We start from the raw sequence: 22,817 nt of genomic DNA on the forward strand, positions 1-22,817 counted from the left end.
GCTTAATTGACTTATAATTTCCTCTAGGGTTTTATAATTAAGTAGTTGAAATTGGGTCATTTTTTCTGCATTTGTTTTGTTTGGGCATAGCATTGGTACTGGCTTTGGAGTGGATGTGCAGATTAATCCTCTGATTTTTTGAATTTTCTCTGAAAAGAAACTGGAAAACTTGTTGCGATCCATCCATCCATTTTCTTTACACGTTTCTCCTTTTTGGGTCGCAGGCCTCCAGCAGTCACTGTGCGAGAGGCGGAGGACACCCTGGACAGGTCGCAAGTCCATCACAGGGACACATGGAGACGTGACAACCGTTCACGCTCTCACTCACACCTAGGGACAATTTAGAGCACGTTTTTTGTCTGTTGGAGGAAACTAAAATAAAATACTTTATTACCAGAACACCAGTTTTTGCATGTGAAAGGTTAACTGTTGAAAAAATATTTTCATATCAAACTGATGCATTTGTAGGCCTGTGGGGAATACAGACCAACTAAATGAGAAGTATTTCTTTCTCTTTTGTGGTGATGTTTTATTCAGCTGTTTAGTTTCTGCAAATTTTATCTCTGTGTGATGAACAGACTTTACTCTGATGAAAGTGAATGGCTGCGGTGATATACTGGATGTGCGCGGACAGAGAATATTACTGAGATAAATGAGTGAATCTGATGACAAGCGATACCATGCCGATAAATAAGTAAATAAAAACCTATCTGGGAATGAGAGCAAATCCAATCTAGGTAGGAAAATCCTCTCCCGACATCAGAATCTGCTTCTTTAATAGTTGGATTGATTAAATATGAGCAGCTCATGTCAGACAGCTGCTTCAGGTGGGAGGAAACCGGCAGGAAATCTGTTTTTTTTTTTTTTCCCCCAGAAAACCTGCAGGTTTACTTCACAGACTCTGTTACCATGGTGACAGACTCAGAGTTTCATTTACCTCGGGGTCAACTAACTGAGTTTTCCCTAAACCCACATTCTGGAACACCCTGACTCTGTGAACACATTTTTTCCCCTTTCTGTCTGTCACTTTTTGCTCCTGCAGAACGTCACATTTAGATTGTGCAGCAAGACTCCTGAGATGGGGTGGGCAAAGAGAACCCACACCCACTAACATCATGCTTTTCACTCTGTTAACATCAGGAGCAGAAGCAGGAGACGGCTGATTCTGTTTCCTGATTTCTGCTTCAGCAAATCAACAGGATGAACCGTTACAGGTTGATGTTGACAGGCAGGTCACATGTTCTGTGGTCAGCTGCTCGTCCACAGATGAACATATTTTCAGGGTTTTAATGTTTCTTTGTGTCGTGTCTCCGTTCTTTGTGTTGTTGTTGTTGTTGTTTACATGTTTATTAGTCTTGTTTGCTTGTACTCCGGTTTCTCCTGTCGTCCACTGTTGACTTCTTCAAGAGTCCACGCGTGTCGGGATGTCTCGTCTTTGTGTTTTTTTTAAACAATGAAGCCGTCAAACAAAGAAAGAAAGTAGGACACACATACACACACACGTAATTCTGCTTTTGTTTTCTCTGTGTGTGTGTGTGTGTGTGTGTGAGGAAGTTGGTTTCCTTCCTCCTCTCTCTTCCTGTTGACCAGCTGATTTAAAGGAGCAGTTTGACTGTTTTCACACAGAAACATTTACAGTTTAAAGGCTTATCATTCCTCGGAGGAATGCATATCGCCCACAGCCTTTAATGTCAGAGTTTTAGACAGATCATTTTATGTTGAGAAATGACAGCGCTGTAGCATTTTTGGTCAAACCTTGAAAGTAACATTATGCATCATGTGATCATGCAATATGCTGAGACGTCACGCTTAGAGGATGTGTTATGGATGACTCTGAGCTACTACCGCATCCAATTTTAGCTCAGTGTCTGTTATAATGACTGAGTTATGAACACTTTTGTTCTGCTAATGTTGGCTAGTTGTAGTGGCCATCTTCAACTGGACTGACTCCAAAAGGTAATCAGTTGTTGATGTACGATGTACGATTACCTTCTGAAACTTTCATTAAAATACATTCAGTGGCTCATGAGATATTTTGCTAACAGACACAGACAAAAACATAATCATAATCCTTCGCCTGCCCATAGATAGATAGTAGCTGTGATGTGAAGAACTTGACTTGTTTGTGTTCATGGATTTACCTGAACGTTTAGTCAATAAAAAAACTTTATAAAGTCAAAGGAAACATCACGTGATCAAAAATCTTTTTTTTTTTCTGTCCTTTTTTAATGGATTGACAGGTACGTGATGATGTCACCGTGTTTTTTTTTTTTTTTTTTCAGGTAAACAAACAGCTGGGCAGCAGTATTTCTAAAGACATAAAACCCTCCTCCTCCTCCTCCTCCTCTCCACCCTGATCTCAGACTCTGAAATGGTTACCATGACAACAACAGCGCGAGCATCACTGAGGATCAAACATGACCGAAACAGACGGTCTTTGTTTTGTCTGTGTGTGTGCGTGTGTGTGTGTGAGTGTGTGTGTGAGAGAGAGATTCACCTAAGCGCATGTCCTCCGGTCCGGCAGCGCGTGTCCCCGCTCATAACGTGTCCGCGTGTCCGAGTGTTTGTCCTCCGTCTTTGTCTCCTGTAACAGCAGCTGGATCCATCAGCGGCTGCGGCTGCGGACAAAGAGACGAGCTGCCGGCGAGACAGACACTTGTCAGTCTGTCCGTCTGAGACTCTGTGTACCTGTCTGTCAGCCCGACCGGTCTCAGTTTCTGTCTGTCCGTGTGTCAGCCTGTCAGAGCGGCGGCGGCGGCAGAACAATGTGAGTGAGAAAGAGGAGTAGGATGGATGAAGGGGTGTGGGCTCATCCTGTCCTCTTCCTGTCTTAAAGGGCCAGCAGACCCACAAAGATAGGAGCGGAGACAGAGCGCTCACTCTGTCACAAATTGACAGGACTGAACTATCTGACGGTTCAGTTTCTTACTAGTCAAAATTCATGCGCTCATCTGGGCTGCTTGGGGCATTCCTTCTCCCTTGCCGTCATTTGGTTCAGGTTCACCATATACCATGACAGGACATGCCTTTTGCCATGGTTCCTGACAGTTTGTACCTTATTCTGTTCTGTTCCATCTGAAATTAATGTTGAAACTAGAGATATAGCAATTTCTGTGAATGCTGAGTGCTGAATGATGTCACTTAAATGTGCTGAAAAAATTAAAACTGAAATGTTTAAGCTAATAGAAGAAGAACAATATCTAAAGGCTAATAAAAACAGAACACTATCTAATAGCTAAAAGTGGCAAAGCGCTTGATAAAAGTCGGAACACACTAGCTGAATGTTAAAAATAGCAAAAGGCTAGTTCAAAGCAAAACATTAGCTGCCAACTAAAAGTAGGACAAGGGTAACTGCCACCTAAAAGTTTCAAGTAGGAAAAGGCTGGCTAAAAGTAGAAAAGTTTAGATAAAAGCTAAAAGTATAACAAGAAGACAAAAATAGAGCAGCATGCTGAAGCAGATTTTAAAAAGAACAAATAGATCTACATGTATTTCTATGTGGAAAACAATTGTAGATAAAGTTAAATATTTTGAAAAGTGTAAAAGTTACAAAAACCAAAAGTCATAGCACATATCTCCTGAATGAGCTGAAGGTTTTGATATATGAATGGCTAAAATACAATATACAGAAAAAAATAAAATAAAATAAAATAAATATATATATATAGTGAATGCTGCCTCAACCGTTACGGGGGTCCTGAGAGGGTCTGGAGAAGCTGCTGTGATGTTTCTGACTCAGAAACAAACTTTATCCAGAATTCAATGATTTAATCATAAGGCGAAGCGCCACCCCACCTCCCCAAACACACACACAATGACACTTGTTCTTATTTTTGTTTTTCAGATTCTCCTGTGTTTGTGTGTGTTCAGGGGGCGTGGCCTGTTGGATTTGGGATTACAGGATTATACTATAATTTTTCTCTTCTTGCCTTCTGTTTTCTGCCTCAGTAATGAAGACGAGCAGCATATCCCAGCATGCACTGAATGTGCTGATGACACAACTGTTGGTGACATTATAAACAAAACAAACTGAAAATCCAACATCAATAGGTGTGAGAGAAAAAAATCCCCTTCCTCTTTTTCTTATATTCTATATATATATATATATATATATATATATATATATATATATATATATATATATATATATATATATATAAACCGAAGGCTTTCTATTTGACTCCTGCTTTGATATATAAGATTCTGTAAATTAAAAGGAACAAACTGACTCATCAGCCATAAATGGAAACACAGAAATCATCAAACATACAAATAAAAACATCAGCCTGATTTATTTTTGTTAGACTTCATTAATTTATTGCAATGTACTTTTCTTTATCACAGTCACAGATGCTGTTGTCACAGTGTCCAGGCTCCTGCCCAGCTGTCAAACCTGTTACTATGGCAACACTATAATTTAAGCAGCAAACGCTCACTCAGGTGTGTTACTGTTATTTTGGGTTACATTATGAGTGTTGTAGATCAGATGGAGCAGATGGTGGGGTGTTGTTGTGTAGTTTGTCTTGTCACATAAATGTTGAGTTGCTGTTGTGTTGTGTAGATGTTGTGTAGTTGTGTGTCAGCGCTCTTAAGATGTGGTTCTCTCTCTCCAGCTGCTGGTTCTTCTCCTGCAGTTCCCTGATCTGGTCCCTCAAAAGCTCCACCTCCTCACGGACCGCCAGCATCAGGTGACTCTTCACCAAGTCCTGTGGAGAGGGACAGGTAGAGGAGATGGGTGGGAATAAGTGGTGATAGGTGGAGAGAGGCAGGGACAGAAGGGGACAGGCAGAGACAGGCGGGGAAAGTTAGAAACAGGTGAGACAGGTGGAAACATATTGAGACAGGTGGGGACCAGCAGAAACAGGTGTGGCCAGGAAAAGACAGGTTGTGACCAGTTGACCACAGTTAAAGACAGTTGGGGACAAGTGGAGACAAGTGGAAGCAAGAAGAGATAGGTGATGACAGGTTAAGACAGGTGGAGAAGGGAAAGGATAGGTAGAGACAGGTGGAGACAGGTGGGGACAGGTGGAGACAGAGTCAGTGCTTTTCCAAAGATCATGTAGTGCAGATGTCTCACTCTGTGTCAGCCAGCAGAGAGTGCAACATAAAACAGCCAGAGGATGGACCAACTCATTGTTTTGCAAGTTACAAGTCTCAAGTCTTTCCACTATTTCCCAAGTAAAGTTCAGGTCCTAAACTTTAAACTTTAAATTTCAAGGTCAATACAAGTCACCTGACCAAACCTGTTCAATTGCAGAGTTATAATAAATGACTTCCAGAAATGACAAATGTTCTTAAAACCAGCATTAACTTAACAAGCAGCAGCTGAACTTGATCAGAAAAGAAGAAGTGCTGCATTTCACAGTAAATCTGTATCAACTCCTGCAGCAGAATCACTGGTTTCTGGCTTTTTACTATACCTAACCCCTCTCATATTGAAACAGTGCATCTAAAATAAAATGCACCTCTGGAGACTTGTTACTTTAATGTAAGAGGTATAAAATGAAATATCTGTGAGCAGGTTTGTTTCTAAAGGCATCCATAAGGCGGAACAGAAAAGAACAGCAAAGACGAAAAGCAGAAACATTAAAGTTATGTCTGTACGAAGAATGTGTTTCCTGCACAAGTCTTCTTCTTGTGCTAATCCTGCTATGTGGCTCTATTTTACCAGTAGTGATGCCTGCTGTTTAAAAGGAGAAGCTTAAATACTGTAAATTATAAGAGGCTCAACATTATGGAAGCAGCGTCGGATCAACTGAAGCACCGTTCTCTTGACGTCACAGTGAAGTCATGCTGTGAGTTGTGCACTCCAGTACAATCAGTCTTTGAATGTAAACTAGCAGGAAATCAATAAAATTAACATTCATTAACTGTACCAAAGACACAGCTTTAAAAAAAATGATATTCTTTTTGTTTGCTGTAAGGGTGACCAGATCTAAACCAGCAATATGTGGGACAAAGCACACGTTTACAGTATACAGGACATGTTAATTGCTGAATGGTCATCTGCCGTGCAAAATAAGTGTAAATATTCATTTTTGCCATAATTGTTTTGTGTAAAAGTCCATAAAGACACCATCTAGCAATCCTGGTAACTATAAAAGCATATAATATTCCTAATATACCTTTAAATCAAAGTTTTCTAACAGATATGTCTTCAGAAATAATCTTTTGTCTTATAACTTTTATAATTTCCTTCTAAATTGATCAATTTTCTCTGCTGGCTGCCGGGAAATCCCTTCTTATAATGTTTGGTTTCATTATAAAGCTTAGGCATTCCCCTTTTTAAATATACAACTGGAATTCTTGGTGGCATCATTCTAGACCAATAAAAATCAAGATTTTTTTGCCAGGCCAGGTAATAAAGCAAACTACATATGACTTTAAACCTTCTGAGATGGAGAACTTGAAAATACCTTATTTTAGCAAAAAAAAAAAATTTCTTTTTGTGACGGATTTTGTCAGCTCAGCTCACATATTTTATTTACATGCAACCTTACTGACTCTCAGTGATTTAAGCTGGGTGCTGGATGTGTTTTATTTATTTTTTAATGTGACTGTTAAAGTTTATGTACTGTTTTATGCCAGCCATAAATCTAACCAAACTGTGTAAATCAGCTCAGTACACAATTGATATTAGAATGAGAAAAGTCACAATATCTACCCCAACAAAGCTGTGTAAAATGTAAATAGAAACAAAATGGTACGTTTTACAATGCAATGTTCCTGTGAGTCCACAAAAACCATACCCAAATTGTGGTTTTGCAGTTTTTTAAAAAAAAATTCCTGTTGGATGGAGCTTAAGTCAGCACAAATGGTGACGGGTTCACCTGCATTTCACCCCATGTGGCCTCAGTTTAAGTGACATCAATCACAGCCAGTAAGATGAAAGCTCTCAGTGCTTTCTTCACAGCCAATGGAGAGAAGCCAAATGTCGTGTCTTGCATGTAGCTTTGACTTTCAATATGCAAAATGCAAGATATTGTATCAGTTTATAAGAGGAGAAAAAGAGGAGTGCAGTAGTCTTTTGTAGTGGCTCAAGTCCGAGTGAAGTTCCAAGTCATCGGCATTAACGTGTGAGTCAGGTCCCGAGTACTGTATGTCATCAAGCTAAGTTTAAAGCCATCAAAATGGTAACTTCACTCTAACTCGAGTCCAAATCATATGACTCAAATCTACACTTTTTTTTTAATTACATCGGTCCCAGTGTAGTAAGCTTGATAAATTTGTCTCTTTGTTCCGGATCTGTACCTAAATGTTTTAAAACTGCTGCAGTCTGTCCTCTGCTAAAAAAGCCTAACCTGGATTCTTCTATCCCCGGAAACTACAGACCTATCTCTAAACTTCCTTTCATGTCAAAGATCCTTGAGAAGGTTGTAGCACATCAATTGAACTCTTTTCTAGAAGAATACGACCTTATGGACAATTTTCAATCTGGTTTTCGCAGATTACATTCCACAGAAACAGCATTATTAAAAGTTTCTAGTGATGTGTTGATGGCAGCTGATTATGGAAACTACACTGTGTTTGTTGTTCTGGATCTGACTTCTGCTTTTGACACTGTGGATCACACTGTTCTTATCAACAGACTAAGAGATCTTTTTGGTTTTTCTGGCACTGTTTTAAATTGGTTCATTTCTTATTTATCTGATAGGTCTTTTAATGTATTTATGAATAATGTTCACTCTGATGTTGCTCAGCTGACTAGCTGTAAAATGCAAACATGTACAAACAGAAACAGACACACTCACCATGGCCTGTTCAATTTTGTTGTCGATGGCATAGCTGTTACTGGAAGCACTGCAGAGAGACAGGTGAGACGCACACAGGTGAGACACTTCTACTGAGCGCAATCTGTCAGCTTTAACAATTTAAAGACATAAATTTGTTTGCACCCACTAAAGTAACTTAAAACTGACAATTTTGAATTTTGGTTCAACAGTATTATTAAAAATAAAAAGCTCCAGCTGTTTTAGGTTAGAAGGGTTCCTTCTCCAGACTGCAGGTTTCAGCTCCTTCTACAGATGGTCAACAGGATTAGATCAGGACTCAGAAGGTCACTTCGGAATAGTCCTATGTTTTGTTCTGAGACATTTCTAGATGTTTTTAGCTGTGTGTTTTGGGTCATTATCCTGTAGAAGAGCCCATGACCTACAACTGAGACCATGCTTTCTGACACTGAGCAGAAGATTTCGCTCCAGGATTCCTTGATAGTCTTGAGATTTCAGTGGAGCCTGAACAGATTCAAGACACCCTGTGTCAGATGCAGCATAGCAGCTCCAGAACAGAACCGAGCCTCCTCCATATTTCTCTGTAAGTACAGGGTTCTTTTATTTATGTTTCATTTTTAGGTCTGTGGAAATAGAGCTGATTGGACTTGTTGCCAAAAAGCTCCAGTTTTGTCTCATCTGTTCAAAAGACATTCTTCCAGAAGTTTTACGGCTTCTCAATATGCATTTTGGTAAATTCCAGTCTCTCTTTTTTATGATTTGCTTTCAGCAGTGATGTACCTTACCCCTTGAGTTCTTATTTAATCTCTTTGGAAATTGTTCTGGGCTCTTTAATTACCATTCATATTATCTGTCTTTTCAATTTGTTATCAGTTTCCCTCTTGTGGCCACATCCAGGGAGGTTGTCTCCAGTCCTGTGGACCTTAATCTTCTGAATAATCTGAGCATCTGTAGTCACAGAAACATCAGGCTGCTTGGAGATGGTCTTATAGTCTTTATCTTTAACATGCTTATCAATAATTTTCTTCCAAAGCTCCTGAAACAACACTGTCCTTTGTTTTCTGTGCTCCATGTTCAGTGTATTACACACCATGATATCAAATGGCATAGTGACTACTTTTTACCCTTTAAATAAGCAGACTGACTGGTTACAAGACTGAAGGCACCTGTGATGCTGATTACAGAACACACCGTCGTCTAACATGTTCCTGTGGACAAATTAGTATCAGTGTTTTATAGGAGTACCATCCTTTTTGTCAAGGCCAGTTTCATTAGTTTCTTTTAAGATAATTCTGTTGAACCAAAATTCAAAAGCAATGACTGATTTTGTCTAGTTAATTTTGAGTACATTTTGCTTATTATTACTTGTCAATTTTTAGTTTTTTTTTTCCAAAACTATTATTTTACTATTTTGATAATACAGTTTCAAAACATGTTTGTATACAATAACACAGTATAAACTGAAAAACAAACATAAAAACAAACAAACAAATGCCATAATTGTCAGGTAAGGTGGAGATTCCGGCGAACCCAGTGTGCGGACTCAAGATGGCAGCTTTAAAGAAAATCTAATTTATTTTAAATAAAAGCATAAAAAGAAAAATGCTGATGAGGCAGCAAAAATGAAATTAAATACAAAATAAACTAAATACAAAGACATAACAGACATTAAAGGCAGACGTGAGTGGAACCTGTCAGCAACGGAAAATGACAAACAAATTACGTTTTAAAGGCAGAGGATAATTATGGGAAGTGGGCACAGGTGAGTGATCGCTAACTAGGAACAGCTGGAGATGGGTGTGGCAAGTAAACAAGTGACTGACTGAGGAGAATTGAATGATGACAGGAACACAAGAAGCAAAACTATACAAAGACAAAACATGAAAACAACAAACCCAAATAAAACCCAAATCCTGAAACTAATAGTCTCTATGGATTTGAGCAGTTCAAAGTCTGATCACCTTCTGTCTCCATCTTTTTGATAAATAAAATGAAAGACCTCCAAATTGTTTCGAATTTATCCATCTTGGCCTTCAATAAGTATGCAATCCTTTGTAGTGGAGGAGTTTATGTCATTTGTCATAGCCATTGATTTACTATTGGTCTGTGGAACTTCTTCCAGTATAGTGATATACATTGTTTAGCACGCAGTAGCCCTAAGTCCCAGAGCATCCGTTCATGTTTCGTGTAATTGTGTCCATCAGAGTAAAGCCAGAACAGAAAAAGCTTAGAGTCTGTTTTTAGTTAATTTAGTGATCAATAATGTTTTTATTTCTTTAAAAAAATGGTATAAACAAATTTATCCACATCTGCATTCATCATTAAATTATCAATAAGCATTCAAAAAGCCCTATATAATTTGACCTGTTCACCTCTTGGTGAATTAAAGATAACTTGCACAACTTTTTTCTATGGTTACCTCTTGCAGAACAGCAGCAGTGATGTCATGGTAGATTCTGAGCCTTGCCCAGTAGGTGGAGCTAAAGTAGGTACTGACCAATTAGGAGAGGCGGCAGAGAGCAGAGGATTCTGGAATTGCAGAGAAGGATGGGCTAATGAGATAATGCCTGGACGTGGTTGGTCAGTTGTGGTTGGCTGAGCTCTGGAAGGCGGAGTCAGAGATCTTTGAGCCGATCTTGTCACAGTGCAAGGCCAGGACTCTCTGACACCTGAACCATGACCTTTGACTTTTCTTCGCTCCCTCAGCACGACAGGTGCCTGTGTTTGCTTAGCAACAAGCTGCAGAGACCTGAGAGGGATGGGTGGGGTCGAAGGAGGACGGCGTTGAGGACTAGGAAGAGGGGTGGAGTCAGTGAGCTGAGAGGATGACTGCTCCTTCTTCTTAACACTAACAAACATCTTCGCACATCTTCCAGACAGGATGGTCCAATCAAAGCTCAGCTACAGTATGTACAAACATGCTGACCAATCACATTGCATCTTAGATAATGGTTGTCCAATCAGATCAAAGCAGGTCTTTCAGATTGGTATTTAAGAAGCAGACAGAGTTGTCAAATCTTCATTGTCCTTCGCTAGTGTCCTCAGCAACTCTTGTCCTCTGTTAGGCAGACAGCTTCCACCTGTTCTTCCGTCTGTCTGTGATTGGCTGATTCTAGTTCAGGTACAAATAGTCCACCCTGAATATCCAGATGTCGACTTCAGTCTGAATCTGTCTGAGATGTCTGTTTTCATATTGAGTCAGTCTCCCACATACTCATTCTGTTCTCTGTTTGGCTGCTGTCTCATTCCAGCTCCCACCTACACAGCGTGTCAGCCAATCAGGGAGCTGCAGTCACATTCTGTTCCTTCCCACACACAGACAGAACCTCATTCATTCAGTCAGAGTGTGATTGTTTGTTTAGCTCAGTTTGTGATTTAAATCTGAACTCAGTTTTACTTTCATCTGCCACAGGTGCAGGGTTTACCACCCAGGGTTTCCCCCAGAAAAGAGGCTAAGCCCGGTGGTAGGTGGCTGTTCGCCGGCCGACCGTGATTTAGTAAAAAAGAAAGATTAAAGTTGACAGGAAAGTAGAAAATATGGCTATTTATTATGTGATATTGTAAGATATTTGTGCCAAATATTTACACAACTACAGTTTTACAAAAAGGCACTTTTGAAATACTTTTCTAAACAAAAATACAATTAAAACAAATACAAATTGTTTGCACCTAATTTGAATTCTAATTTAAGTCACATTTACAAATAAATTTAATTAACATGAAATGCAAACAAGGCACCAACACACGTCTCACGTCAAGGCCAATGAATAACAACAGAGAACTCTGATAAATAGAGAGATGCTGTACTGTACTGTGCTTTTTGTGGCACAGACTGCATGTTGGATCACTACATGTAACGACAAAACAAAGCATATCTAATGCTGAATTTAATAGCATTATTTTACTGCTAAACATTGATAATATTTTCACTAAGTACAAAACATGCTTACCATATTCGGTCTTGTAAAGCCACCCATTTAGTTTTAGCTCAACTAACCATTTTTGGTTAAACCTGCTCGTTATGTTTATTGCTGTGGCTCCAACGACCTGCTAACTCCAGGTAGCTGAAGGTGGCTCGGCCTCTGGGCTCATTAGAGTCACGCAGGGCTCCGCGCACAGCACGCGGACCTGAGCGTGCGGTGGAGGTGTTTATAGTTGGCGCTCAAGTCGGAGCAGTATTCTCCAAAAAGACAGGGCAGTGCGCTACGTAACCAGTAGAAATACGGTAAAAAAGAGAGCAGATGGTTGTCACATCTAATATGGCTGCACATATTCAGGAGGAAGAACTGTTGTGTTTCTGGCTGTGATACAGAGAGGATGTTTAAACCTAAAGCATTCAGTTTGGGTTTATTCAGATTTATTTGCTTTAGTTGTGATTCGCTCATCATACAACTAATATTTCTGTAAACACTCCCTTTTATCGGCTGCAGCAGTAATCTCCTTCCATGATTTTTGCACCGTTTGATTATCTTTGTGATCATATAACTGCTGATACAGGCGAACCAGCTCCGCTAGAGCCCCGAAATCGTCCATTATAAACGAAGCGTGGCCAAAGTTAGAAAAGGTGAACGTCGTGACACCGCGCAGGGCTTTCGAGCAGGGGCGGGGGACAGCGCAATTGTATCACTGTTGCTGAGCGCACCCTCGTGTGGTGAGGTAGATAAAGGTAGTGGTTTTAGGGGTGCGGGTGGAAAAAACGTGTATAAAGAAATGACGTATTTATAATAAACAAGCGGAGCTTAGCCTGGCGGCAGGGTCACCAAAGCCTGGTGGCCCACCAGGCTTATAATACACTGAGGGAAACCCTGCCACCAAAACACCTTGACACACCTGCAGCATTGAGCCAACAAGACCGAATGGATACCTGAGAACCTGTTCTTCAGTTGTCCAGGTGTCCCACTTTACAAACCACAGTAAAAAAAAAAAAACTGTTCAGAGAACAGAAACAAAGTCTTGACAAAACACTTCCTGTGTCATACAATACAAGCCTACAGATAACACAAAGTAATATACTTATAATAACACACAGCAACACAGAGTAAAACACTGTTATCACAGACCACTCCCCCCCCCCCCCCCACACACACACACAAAATCACTAGTATTCTTGGGGGAAGCGCACGTTTAGGCTCATGCTCAGTTAAGGAGGGCCTTTTTTAAATCAAGCCCCTACACAGCAAAATGTGAATCAGAATCACTGGTTTTCTACAATTAACCTGGAAGTTAACTGTGTCCATGACCTGAATATTCCAACTGATGATACCTTAGGAAGTAGAACCTTTGAGTTCTGTGTTCTCTTGTACAGCATATGACTTGCTCCCCACACATTCACAAGTCGCATGAAGGCAGTTTCATGATCTTGGGAAGGTTTTGCATCCTCAATTGTTTGAGTAATTGGCTGGCCTGTATTCACTCAGAAGAGCAATACCACAAGAATGTGGCCAGGCAGCACTGGGGCCTGTACCATGACAGGAAGAAGGCCAACCCAGTCCACAAACTCACAGCAATACCAGAGCCGGGACTCTCACTACAGCCCCTATGAGAAAGCAGCTCTCAGGGTTTGCTGGGCTGATTTTTGTATGAACCCACTGTAACCCAAAACGTGTGCCCTCGCTTTTGAAAGCAAAAGTAGATAAAGTCCCATTAGCTCAGTGACACATGCACCCACTATGGCACTACCTCTGGAACTGTGGACTTTGCTCTAGATCAGTCTGTAAGCCAAGTTAGTGGAAGAAGCGGTTCTTCAATGACAGGAGCAGCTGTTCACTTTGACGTTAAACAACATACTGAGTACGGTTCTGCATTGCCAGGTTATGCCATCTGACACCTCCCTGGCAGGCTAGAGAGCTGTCCAAACCATCCAGAAAGTTCTTTGGAACTTCCTGCTAGAGTTGTGGAATCACCATGAGCTGGTGAGCATTAAAAAGATAAAAAAACAAACAAACAGCCTGTGTGTCGCACATTAAACACATTCAGCTGGCATGGCGCTGCCCAAAAACACACAGCAAAACAAACAGTAAACAATGTCTCACCTGTTGTCCCCCTGCAGGCCGAAGATGGTCTGGTCCAGACTGAACGCTGAAAGAGTCTGTGTGGGGGTCAGAGTGGGATGGTATGGTTCAGACAGGGGGGAGCTGGGTAAAGACTGGGACATCCTGAGGACAGACTGAGACAGAAGGACAAGTGAGGATACAATGACATCAACATGTTGAAATCAGATGAACTGAACCTGCTCTGTTTTAAATTAGTCTGTCAGCATTGTAGATATCTGAAAGAGAAATCCTAAAAAGAGCAATTCACATTTTAGATAATTACAATGTCATGGAGTCTTGTTTTTATTAACCTGTTTCATGTTAAAATTACATTAAATCAAGTTCTTAATAGATAAAAAGTAAATAAATAGATGTTTGTATATTTGTAATAACATTGTCGCTATAGTCATTATTCTAATTAGTGACATCTGAAAAAGCTTTCGATCGTTTACAATATGAATAATAGATTTTCTTAACGACATTTTTACTAGTAAAAATGTATTTTTGACATTTAAATTATTAAAGATCTCTGCAATAGTTTAAAAAGATTTTTGGATACCTAAAATGAAAATTACGAGTAGTAACAAGATTGTAGGTAGCTGAATTGTGACATTTTCCTATAGTAAGAATTCTATTTTAGAGATCTACAGTATTCATTCTTGACAGGAAGAACGTACCAGTGGATCTCTGCAGCTAAAAACCCAATACATGTGATGGGAAAAGTGACATCGTTTTAACTAGAAAGAAAGATGTTTAAGACATTTAAAATGATGATTGTGGAAAGAAAGAATGTCATTCTGGACTTGAGAAATGATTGATTTGACATGTTGAAACTGAGACATTTGCCTTGTTATGTAGATAATCCTAACTATAACCTCCATGTGTCAGAATTGACATTGCAACTTTGAATCCAGTCTATAATCAGTTTCACATAAATTTGCACCTTCATGCATGTGATCAAAACCTGTCTCATGTGGGCCAGGCTGACAAGAGCTTCATTCAAACTTCAGGCAAAAATTGCCCAAATTGACTTTTTGGCCATATGTGACCTATATCGGATTTTATTACAATAGTCTGAACATCACAAATCTGTTTTTTTTTCCAATCAGACATCTTTAATAAATAGTCTTAACTAAATCAGCTACATATCTAATGTTTTTCAAATTGACCTCAGTTTGAACAGCATTTCGTCTGACTTTTGCGCCATTGAGGTGTGACAAATGTCACAATTCTGCGGGAAGTGGTTAGATCAGTCTTCTTCTTCCTCTTATCACTTTGCCATAATTTTGTTGGCTCTGATACTACAACTTCCAAACTCAGAACCCTCTGACATGTGTAGCATTCATATTTACTTTTATAACTGCAGAGTGCTGCATGTGATGTCACATCTTTTTCTGCACATGAGATTGTAGACTGTTCAAACTGGAGTCTGATGGCAGTTGTATCTAAAATATAATGTAAAAAAACCCACAAAAAAAATAAATAAATTAGATTCCAGCAAAATAAACACCTGCAGTGTGAATATAGCCAAAGACCCTAATGAGGGGAGGGGAGAGTGATTTGCATGTGAGTGCAGGATACTATAGTTTAAAAGCTTGGAGCACTACACTTCTAAGTCTGAATTAAAGGTCCTTGGATGAGAAGCATAACATCTTTAAACAACAAAAAAGAAGTCTCGTCTCCTTCTTTAAATAAAAAAAATTCTAGGAGTCACTACACATTTCTGGAATAGAAGGTAGCTAAATATAGATATCTCACATCCTGCACATGTTATTAATGCAGCGATTCTTAAACTGTGGGGTTTTGATTGTTTTTTTCCCCATCCTAAAAATGTTGTAGGCAATGCTAATGTTTAGACGTTGTTCTGACTTGGATTTGTTTTTGTGTTACACAAACTATGCTTCCATGGTGTTTAGAAGGATTCAGATGGAAAGTGACCCGGAAAGACTTGATGACAGTTTATTTCTTTTTAATGGAGGAAACGTTTGGAGGAAGAGGTGCCAACCTTAAATAAGGAACAAGCGGTCAGACTGATAATGGTCAAGGTGTGCTAATCTGGGACAAGCTGGGTCATATCAAACAAGGCACAGTGGAGCAGTGGTTAAAGCTGTCGCCAGCAAGAAGGTCACAGGTTCGCCTTCCGCATGTTCTCTGCATCTGTGCATTCCAGTTTCTTCCACAGACCAAAACCATGCATGTTAGGTTCATTGGTAACAATAAACTGTCCCTAGGAGGGAGTGAGAGGGTGAATGGTTGTTTGTCTCATTTGTCTCTATGTGTCCCTGTGATGGACTTGTGACCTGTCCGCCTCTCGCACAGTGACTGCTGGAGATAAGAACCAGCTCCCTGTGACCCGGAAAAGAGAAGCAGGTAAAGAACAGGATGGATGGATGAAATCAAAATAAACAGAGACAGGAGATATTCCACTGTTGAAATTACAGTGAAGGGGAAAAGATAAAAATAGACCTGTTTGTGTCTGAAAACTGTCAGCTGACAGGATGAAGTAAAAAATATTAATAACACACTTTGAAACATTACACTCGAGTAACGTTAAAAAGCCACTTGAGTTTTTAAATAAGAAAACTTGATTAGCCCAGGCAGGAAAATCACTTTAAAAGTCATCATTGTAAAAATAAAACACCTTAGTATCAAAATGACATCAGATGACACTTTTAAAGGTACTTAAAATTTAAAAACTTAAAGAACTGTTTGTGATGTTTTTTTTTTGTTTGTTTTTTTTTGCAAAGACTGAAGTGTAGTGTTGTTCTTTTAAAGGATAATGCAGTAAAAAATAGAGGCATTGCAGCTACTAATACTGTGATAATATTAAATTTTTATAAAGTAATACTTGTTGAGTTTCTGTGCACAGTTTGAACCTTCTTATTCTGGTTCTAGAAGTGATTGCACATTTTGTTTTACTTCTTTCTATTTTTTAATAATCACAGGCTGATAGAGCGGTCTGGTATTGTTCTAGTAAAGTGCTGTTCTTATTCAATTGCATTCATTGGATAAAAGCTCACTTTAAAGGACCTAAAGAAATTAGCATTTTTTTCAAGTGACACCACAATTTACCAATGGGGAAAAAGTAAATTTGGAGTTTTTTGTTTTATGGTTGTTTTGCAAATACAAATAAAGTTGACTCGTTCTGTGTTAGTCTTGTTGGTTTCAGGAGGGGCAACCTGTTAAGATTTGGGTTTTTGCTTTTATTATCTTCATGTTTCAGTTTGAGTTTATTGTTTATTTTATTCAGTTAGTCTGGTCTTAGTTCAGTTCCTTGTGTCTTTGTCTCCTGTCATTATTCACCTTTCCTCAGTCAGTCACTTGTTTCTCTGCCACGCCCATCTCCACCTGCTCCTCGTTATCACTCACCTGTGCCCACTTCACCTAATTACCGTCTGTCTTTAAAACCCGGTCATCTCCTCCACTTACTCGCAGGTCTGTTTATCTGTTTTCCCCAATGTCTGGTTCTGCTAGGTCTCTTGCCCATATCCGTTCAGTTTTTGCATTTAGTTTGTTTTGTATTTAGTTTTTTTCTTGCCTTTGTTTTTGATTCTTTTATTTTAATAAATTAGTTTTCCTTTTTTCATCATGAGTCTGCGCTCTGGGTTCGCCTCCTTTTCCCCACACCTTGACACAGCCTGAAAATTTTGCCTCTCCAAAGAGGGGCACAAATTGAGAATCACTGTACTAACAAATACATGAAAAAGTTTATTACTGATATGTTAGATTGTTGTTGTGTTAGTGTGGTATTTTTGTTTTTATGTGTGTTTTATCATGACAGTGAGTAATGGTCACCAATACTTTGATTGTGTATTTGTGTGTGTGTGTGTACCCGTCTTGTTGCATCGACTTCCAGTTGTAATGGTCGGGGGAAATTTTGTGGACGAGGTGAAGCAGGAGTAGGGGTGGGCTTTGGATCCTGCACTCTGATTGGTTCTCTTCTGTCTAGAAGCTGGATACTGATTGGCTCTTGGTATGTCGGGGATGGTGGCCCACTTCTCAGAATGAGCCCTGTCCTATCAGTACCATTGACTGCATGAGTCAACTTGAGGGTGGTGTCCTGAGAGTGGACTCCTCCCCTTTCTCTGTCCCGACCAATCATCTCCAAAGACTCCAACGAGTGGGCATGTCTCATGCTGTCCATCACTCGCCTGAACCCTGCTTCTTCCGGTCTCTCCATAAACTCCATGCATGTCCATCTTCCGCGCTGATATGACTTGCTTCGCCCACCTCGGCCAGCTCCTCCCCCTGTCAGCCTCACAACCCTGAACCTGGAAGAGCAGCCTGCTCCCTGCCCTGGCGCATCATGGGAAATGTTTTTTCTCCTCAGGGAGGGTGTGGTCGGCTGGGAAGAGCTTCCTTGAATGTGTCTGATGGAGAAGGGATCTGATTGGACAGTCCGGACCACGCTGTGGGATGATTGGCTGGCTGGAGTGGTTGGCTGGGATGAATCTGAGGTGACGCTGGTAATCTGAAAGCCACTCTTCTTTTTCCCGCCGCTCATTTTCACACAGAATCCCACGGTGAAGACTCACTGAGACACAAAACAAAAACAGTTTGTTAGTAAAGCGGATTAAGGCCAGATGTCCTGTTCTTTATCCTGTACTTGTTTGTTTACTTGCTGCTGGAAAACTACAGTCAAAACATCTGACAGCAAGCGCTGCAGGAAGCACTCCACCTGTGACAAGGTGAGACTGACATTTACAGCTGATGTTTGCCCACAAACAGGACACTGCCTTTCATGACAAACTGTATGTTCCTGTTAGGTAGGTCAATGTGCACTAAGATGACTGCAGGGAAAACTGCCTCACCACATGTCCAGAGATGAAGGACTGCAGGGAAAACTGCCTCACCATACGTCCAGTCTGTTGGATTTTTTGTTACACTGTCTGTCTGCAGACCAGTTTTTTCTTCTTCTGTTTCTGTTTGCTTCTCCTTCCTGCTTCCCGTATGTCGCTGCGCAGCAGATTGTTGCACAACTCTGATGAACACATCACTGTGAGTTTGTGTGTGTTCAGGTCAGGTTCTGCAGGGCTTAAATGTTTCTAACAGTCAGAGTCTACAAGCTGTCACATGTTTCAGTTGTGTCACACTGAGCTACAGGTGCAAAGCTGTGATTGGATGGTTTAATGGCCAACATGCTCACATTTGATCAGTGTTAATTATCCGAGGATATTTCTTTGTCTCTTTGTTGAACATGGAGCTGACCCTGGATCAGTCTGTGGTCCTGTTAGGTCATACTTTGATAAAGCTAAGAGGACCACATCATCTGCAAAAAGCAGGACATTCCAGCGTTTTGCTGTTTCAGTGGTTAGGTTTCAATGCACCACTTCTCAATTAATCAATACCCTTACAAAGTAAAATGTGCAATAGTGGGAGCCTCTTTTGGCTCTCCTCAAGTTTCATTGTTTTATTTTTACTGAGAATCATCTTCATAACAGATCTCAGCAGAAGCAATGCTTATGCAGGCTGATCACTCCAAAGTTTCATAGCAAGTCATTACTCTAAAGATTTTTATATTTTTACCTGACTGACTTACTGAGTTGATAACCAGCTTGTACTATAAGTAAACATGATCTCTGTTATTAGGATTAGTTACACAGGACTTTTTTTTTAAATATGTTGAACCTGCTTAATAATACAGCCCCCAGATCTCAGTGCACTACATTACAAAAACAGGTTCAGTTTACCAAGGATTTCTTTAGGGTTCAACAAACCCTGACAATGACAAACTGAGCTTAGTGGCATCACAAAGCTGGTTATCAACTTGGCAGCTCAAACTGGACCTGTGCACATTCATGTAAAACAAATGAAACTGGATCAGTTGACCATTCACAATAGTAGAAAATACAATTCTTTATTAAATACCCACAAACTCATAAAATGGGAGAGGGACCCAGCCTGAAAGCAATACTGACAGTCTGTAATTCAAAAGACACCAATACAACCATCTCCAAACATCAGTCTGGTGAGCAGCCACTGTTCTTATTTGGGAGTTTTTATCTCTGAAATGCCGCCTGCTTTACGTCCCTCGAGAGTTTAAGTTTATGTACATGGTAGCTGCTTACATCCCACCAAGTTCTAATGTTAGTCTGGCACTTAGGGAACTATTTGATAACATCAGAGGGCTCAAGGCCAAACACCAGGAGGCTTTCATCCTGGTGGCAAGGGATTTTAATCAGGCTAAACTGACAGTCTGCGAAGTTTTCACCATAGACGTGTATTGTAATGCTTGATCAAATGTCCTTACAGAAGCTATATATATATATTTTTTTTAATCAATGAGGTTTACCAGCATGTTTTCATCTCAACCAGGAAAAACAACTTGTTGCTTTGGTGTGTAAATCATGTTTACATCAATAGAAAGGAGGCATACAAGGACATGTCTCACCCACATGTTGGTTCTCACACGTTGTCTGGTGTTCAAAATCACCAAGATCCCCAAAAAGATCCTTATTGTGTAGCCTAGTGGAACTGTTTCAATGCTCCAGGATTGTTTTGAGTGCACCAACTGGGAGGCATTTAGAGAAGCAGCTACTTATAAGGGCAGCGTGGACCTGGAAGACTACACTTCATCTGTGCACTGGCAAGTGTATCGAGGATCGGTTACCACCAAAAAGGAAATAAGCATCTGTCCTAACCAGTCACCCTGGCTAAATGGAGAAGTACGGTCTTTTTTAAAGGCAAAGAACCCAGCCTTCCAGTATGGAGATACAGCAGCACCGAGGAGGGAAATGGATGCAGCCAACAAGAGGGCAAAGTGACCTATGCTCAGAGGAGCCTCAAGGCACATGGAAGGGCATGAAGATCATAAAAGGAAGAATACTGACTGCCCTCAAGATCTATCACTGCCTCATTTTCTAAATAACTTCTATGCCTGGCTTCAGTCATACTGGCATACTGCATTCATTCCAATAGCAAGGCTTCAGAGTGGAAGAGCGATGACCTCCACCAATTCAAAACATCTGGTGCATCATGAAACAACAAATCACAGTGGTAAACATGGCCCCGTCAAAGCATTTTTTGAGATGTCTTGCTGCCATAAAACAATGTTACAATTTCTTAGTTTAAACATTTGATATGTTTACTATTTTCCATTGTGAATAAAATACAGGTTTATGAGATTTGCAAATCATTGCAGTCAATTTTTCTCTACATTTTTCAAAACATCCCTTTTTTGGAATTGAGGTTGTAGGACAAAACCAAAAACTGGGCCTGGTGGAGACTTGCAAACTGAACCTGGGCCAGAGGAGGTTGAACCACCTTTCTGAAGCAGCTCCCTGTTCATATTCTGAAACACACATTAGAACTGAGAGATACACTAACAAGAATACAGAGTAATTGGATTACTATTACTGCAGTATTTTAATCCACTGTTCATATGAAACACATATTACAACTCATAGATAGGTACAGAGTATTTAGAATACTTTTATTGCGGTACTTTCATCCACTTTTCATATGATATATTAAAACTGTAAGATACTCAGAGTGACCTAGTGCAGAGTAATCAGATTACTTTTTCTGCAGTTAAAACTTCTCTGCTCTCTGTAGCTGAAAACAGAGGTACATGCTCTCCTGGGCCACATCAGAACACCTGGATACCGAACAGAACCGACAGTTTGGACTCTGACAGTTTACAAACACTTGGTAAACAAACTGTCTCTGACGTCACCTTGGTAGACACTCACCCATCAGGGCCGAGGCGCGCTCCCTGCTGGTCCTGTCAATGACGTCACCACCGAGCACGCTGACACAATCGGTCCATTCTATGCTGCTGGTTGAGGCAGGACAGGGAGGGCGCATGCGCGCGACAGGGGTGCGCGCAGAGTCAACGGAGAGAAAAGATCGTAAAAGTTTCTTTTCTGTTAATTTCTGCCTCACCTGCGGAGCTGAGAGGAGCTGCTGCTCCTCTCGTTCTCTGAAAACAACTCTCCTCCTCGGACACTCCTTCCTTCTCCTCCTCTACATCCTGAAGAGCGCGCACGTCTCCACACGGCAGCTTGTGCGCGCGCAGTAACCTTCATCCCGCTCCTCCTCCTCCTCGTCCTCTTCAGGTCTTGGTCGGATCCGGATCATTCAGAACTAAGCTCTGAACTTTCTGTGCGCGCGACCGAGCGAGAGCCAGCAAAGCGCGGGCACGAGCGAGGACAGGGTGACGCCTGCGCAGTGAGGACATAGGAGAAGCATTTATATTTAGCGCACGTGTTGTTTGTTTACAGCAGAACCTAAAGTGTTGCCACGTGCCAAGACACTTTTACAAACACATCGTGTTCTTCTGTAAAACAAAGAAAAACTAAGCTGTTCAAAGTTGCTGCGTGTTTTCTGTTGTTCTGCAGAAAGCCTACTGTTCTAGTACTGTTGTAATGGAAGAGCACAGAGGAAGACAATGTTGAAAGCAAATCATAAAAAAATAAAAATGTATATTGAGAAGCTACAAAGCTTCTGGGAGAATGTCCTTTGGACAGATGAAACAAAACTGGAGCTTTTTGGCAACAAAGTCCCATCAGCTCTATGAGACATAAATAAAAGAACCCAAGGGGAGATTTGGCTATTGTCATGGTTTGTCTACGATTTGACCCACAAGCAGAAAACTCACAAGACACTGGCAGTAAGTTAAAGATTTATTGTCCAGAAGGTAAGTGAAAACTGGAACATGGATTCCACTGGAACACGGACTCTTTGCGGCTCTGGATTCAGGAAGTACTTGGAGAGGAAGAGGTAAGGTTAGATGTGGTTCCGTTTCAACCCACAGTGATCCTTTGAAGCTGGTGGTATTTAGCTTACGGGTTGTGGAGTCGGACCAAGCTGGAGCAGGTTGGCGGCGGCCGTGAACGGAGGAGAGCGGACAGGTTTCGGTCACGAATGAGGTAAGTTCCTTGAGCAGCTTGAATCTCCACTCAGCAGTTCTTTTGTTCTGGAGAATCCCCAGACTGTATTTCAGAGTTTCCTTTAGAACAACAAAACACAAGGTTAACAGGTACATACAGGGTATCCTTCAAGGCTATGATTCAGAAGTTCAGGGGAGCTTGAAGTACCACGAATGGCAATACTC

The 22,817-nt window shown here is 40.6% G+C and overlaps 2 protein-coding genes across 4 annotated transcripts in view; both read right to left on the reverse strand.

Annotated features, from left to right (window-relative positions):
* Window positions 1-2,815, reverse strand: part of zgc:158659 (uncharacterized protein LOC791141 homolog) — a 31,625-nt gene extending 28,810 nt beyond the window's left edge. Inside the window, exon 1 of the mRNA XM_017437444.3 lies at window positions 2,498-2,815. The gene's annotated coding sequence lies outside the window, so the exon portion shown is untranslated. The remainder of the gene's footprint in view (window positions 1-2,497) is intronic.
* A 1,475-nt stretch (window positions 2,816-4,290) lies between these two features.
* On the reverse strand, window positions 4,291-21,895 carry zgc:153012 (uncharacterized protein LOC777626 homolog). 3 transcript variants are annotated; one of them, XM_017437457.3, is made up of 5 exons: window positions 21,647-21,895; window positions 17,595-18,296; window positions 13,763-13,896; window positions 7,752-7,800; window positions 4,291-4,706 (listed from the first exon to the last, which is right to left on the reverse strand). In XM_017437457.3, the coding sequence occupies exons 2-5, from the start codon at window positions 18,264-18,266 to the stop codon at window positions 4,527-4,529; spliced, it is 1,035 nt and encodes a 344-aa protein (XP_017292946.1). In that variant the 5' UTR covers window positions 18,267-18,296; window positions 21,647-21,895; the 3' UTR covers window positions 4,291-4,526. The 3 variants fall into 3 exon arrangements, with proteins under 3 accessions (XP_017292946.1, XP_017292945.1, XP_017292947.1); XM_017437456.3 differs by having other exon boundaries at window positions 21,454-21,895; XM_017437458.3 differs by lacking the exon at window positions 21,647-21,895 and adding an exon at window positions 18,574-18,703.
* Between the last annotated feature and the right edge of the window lie 922 nt (window positions 21,896-22,817).

The sequence above is a fragment of the Kryptolebias marmoratus genome, linkage group LG5 (genome assembly GCF_001649575.2).
Source record: "Kryptolebias marmoratus isolate JLee-2015 linkage group LG5, ASM164957v2, whole genome shotgun sequence".
In the NCBI taxonomy this organism is placed as follows: Eukaryota; Metazoa; Chordata; class Actinopteri; order Cyprinodontiformes; family Rivulidae; genus Kryptolebias; species Kryptolebias marmoratus.

What these genes read in the sequence shown, in the direction of transcription:
- zgc:153012 (XM_017437457.3), bottom strand. Translation starts at nt 18,266, where the DNA reads ATGAGCGGCGGGAAAAAGAAGAGTGGCTTTCAGATTACCAGCGTCACC. An exon ending in GGCCTGCAGGGGGACAACAG is followed by an intron (nt 7,801 to 13,762) that starts GTGAGACATTGT and finishes GTCTCTCTGCAG; the next exon opens with TGCTTCCAGTAACAGCTATG. An exon ending in ACAAAATTGAACAGGCCATG is followed by an intron (nt 4,707 to 7,751) that starts GTGAGTGTGTCT and finishes CCCTCTCCACAG; the next exon opens with GACTTGGTGAAGAGTCACCT.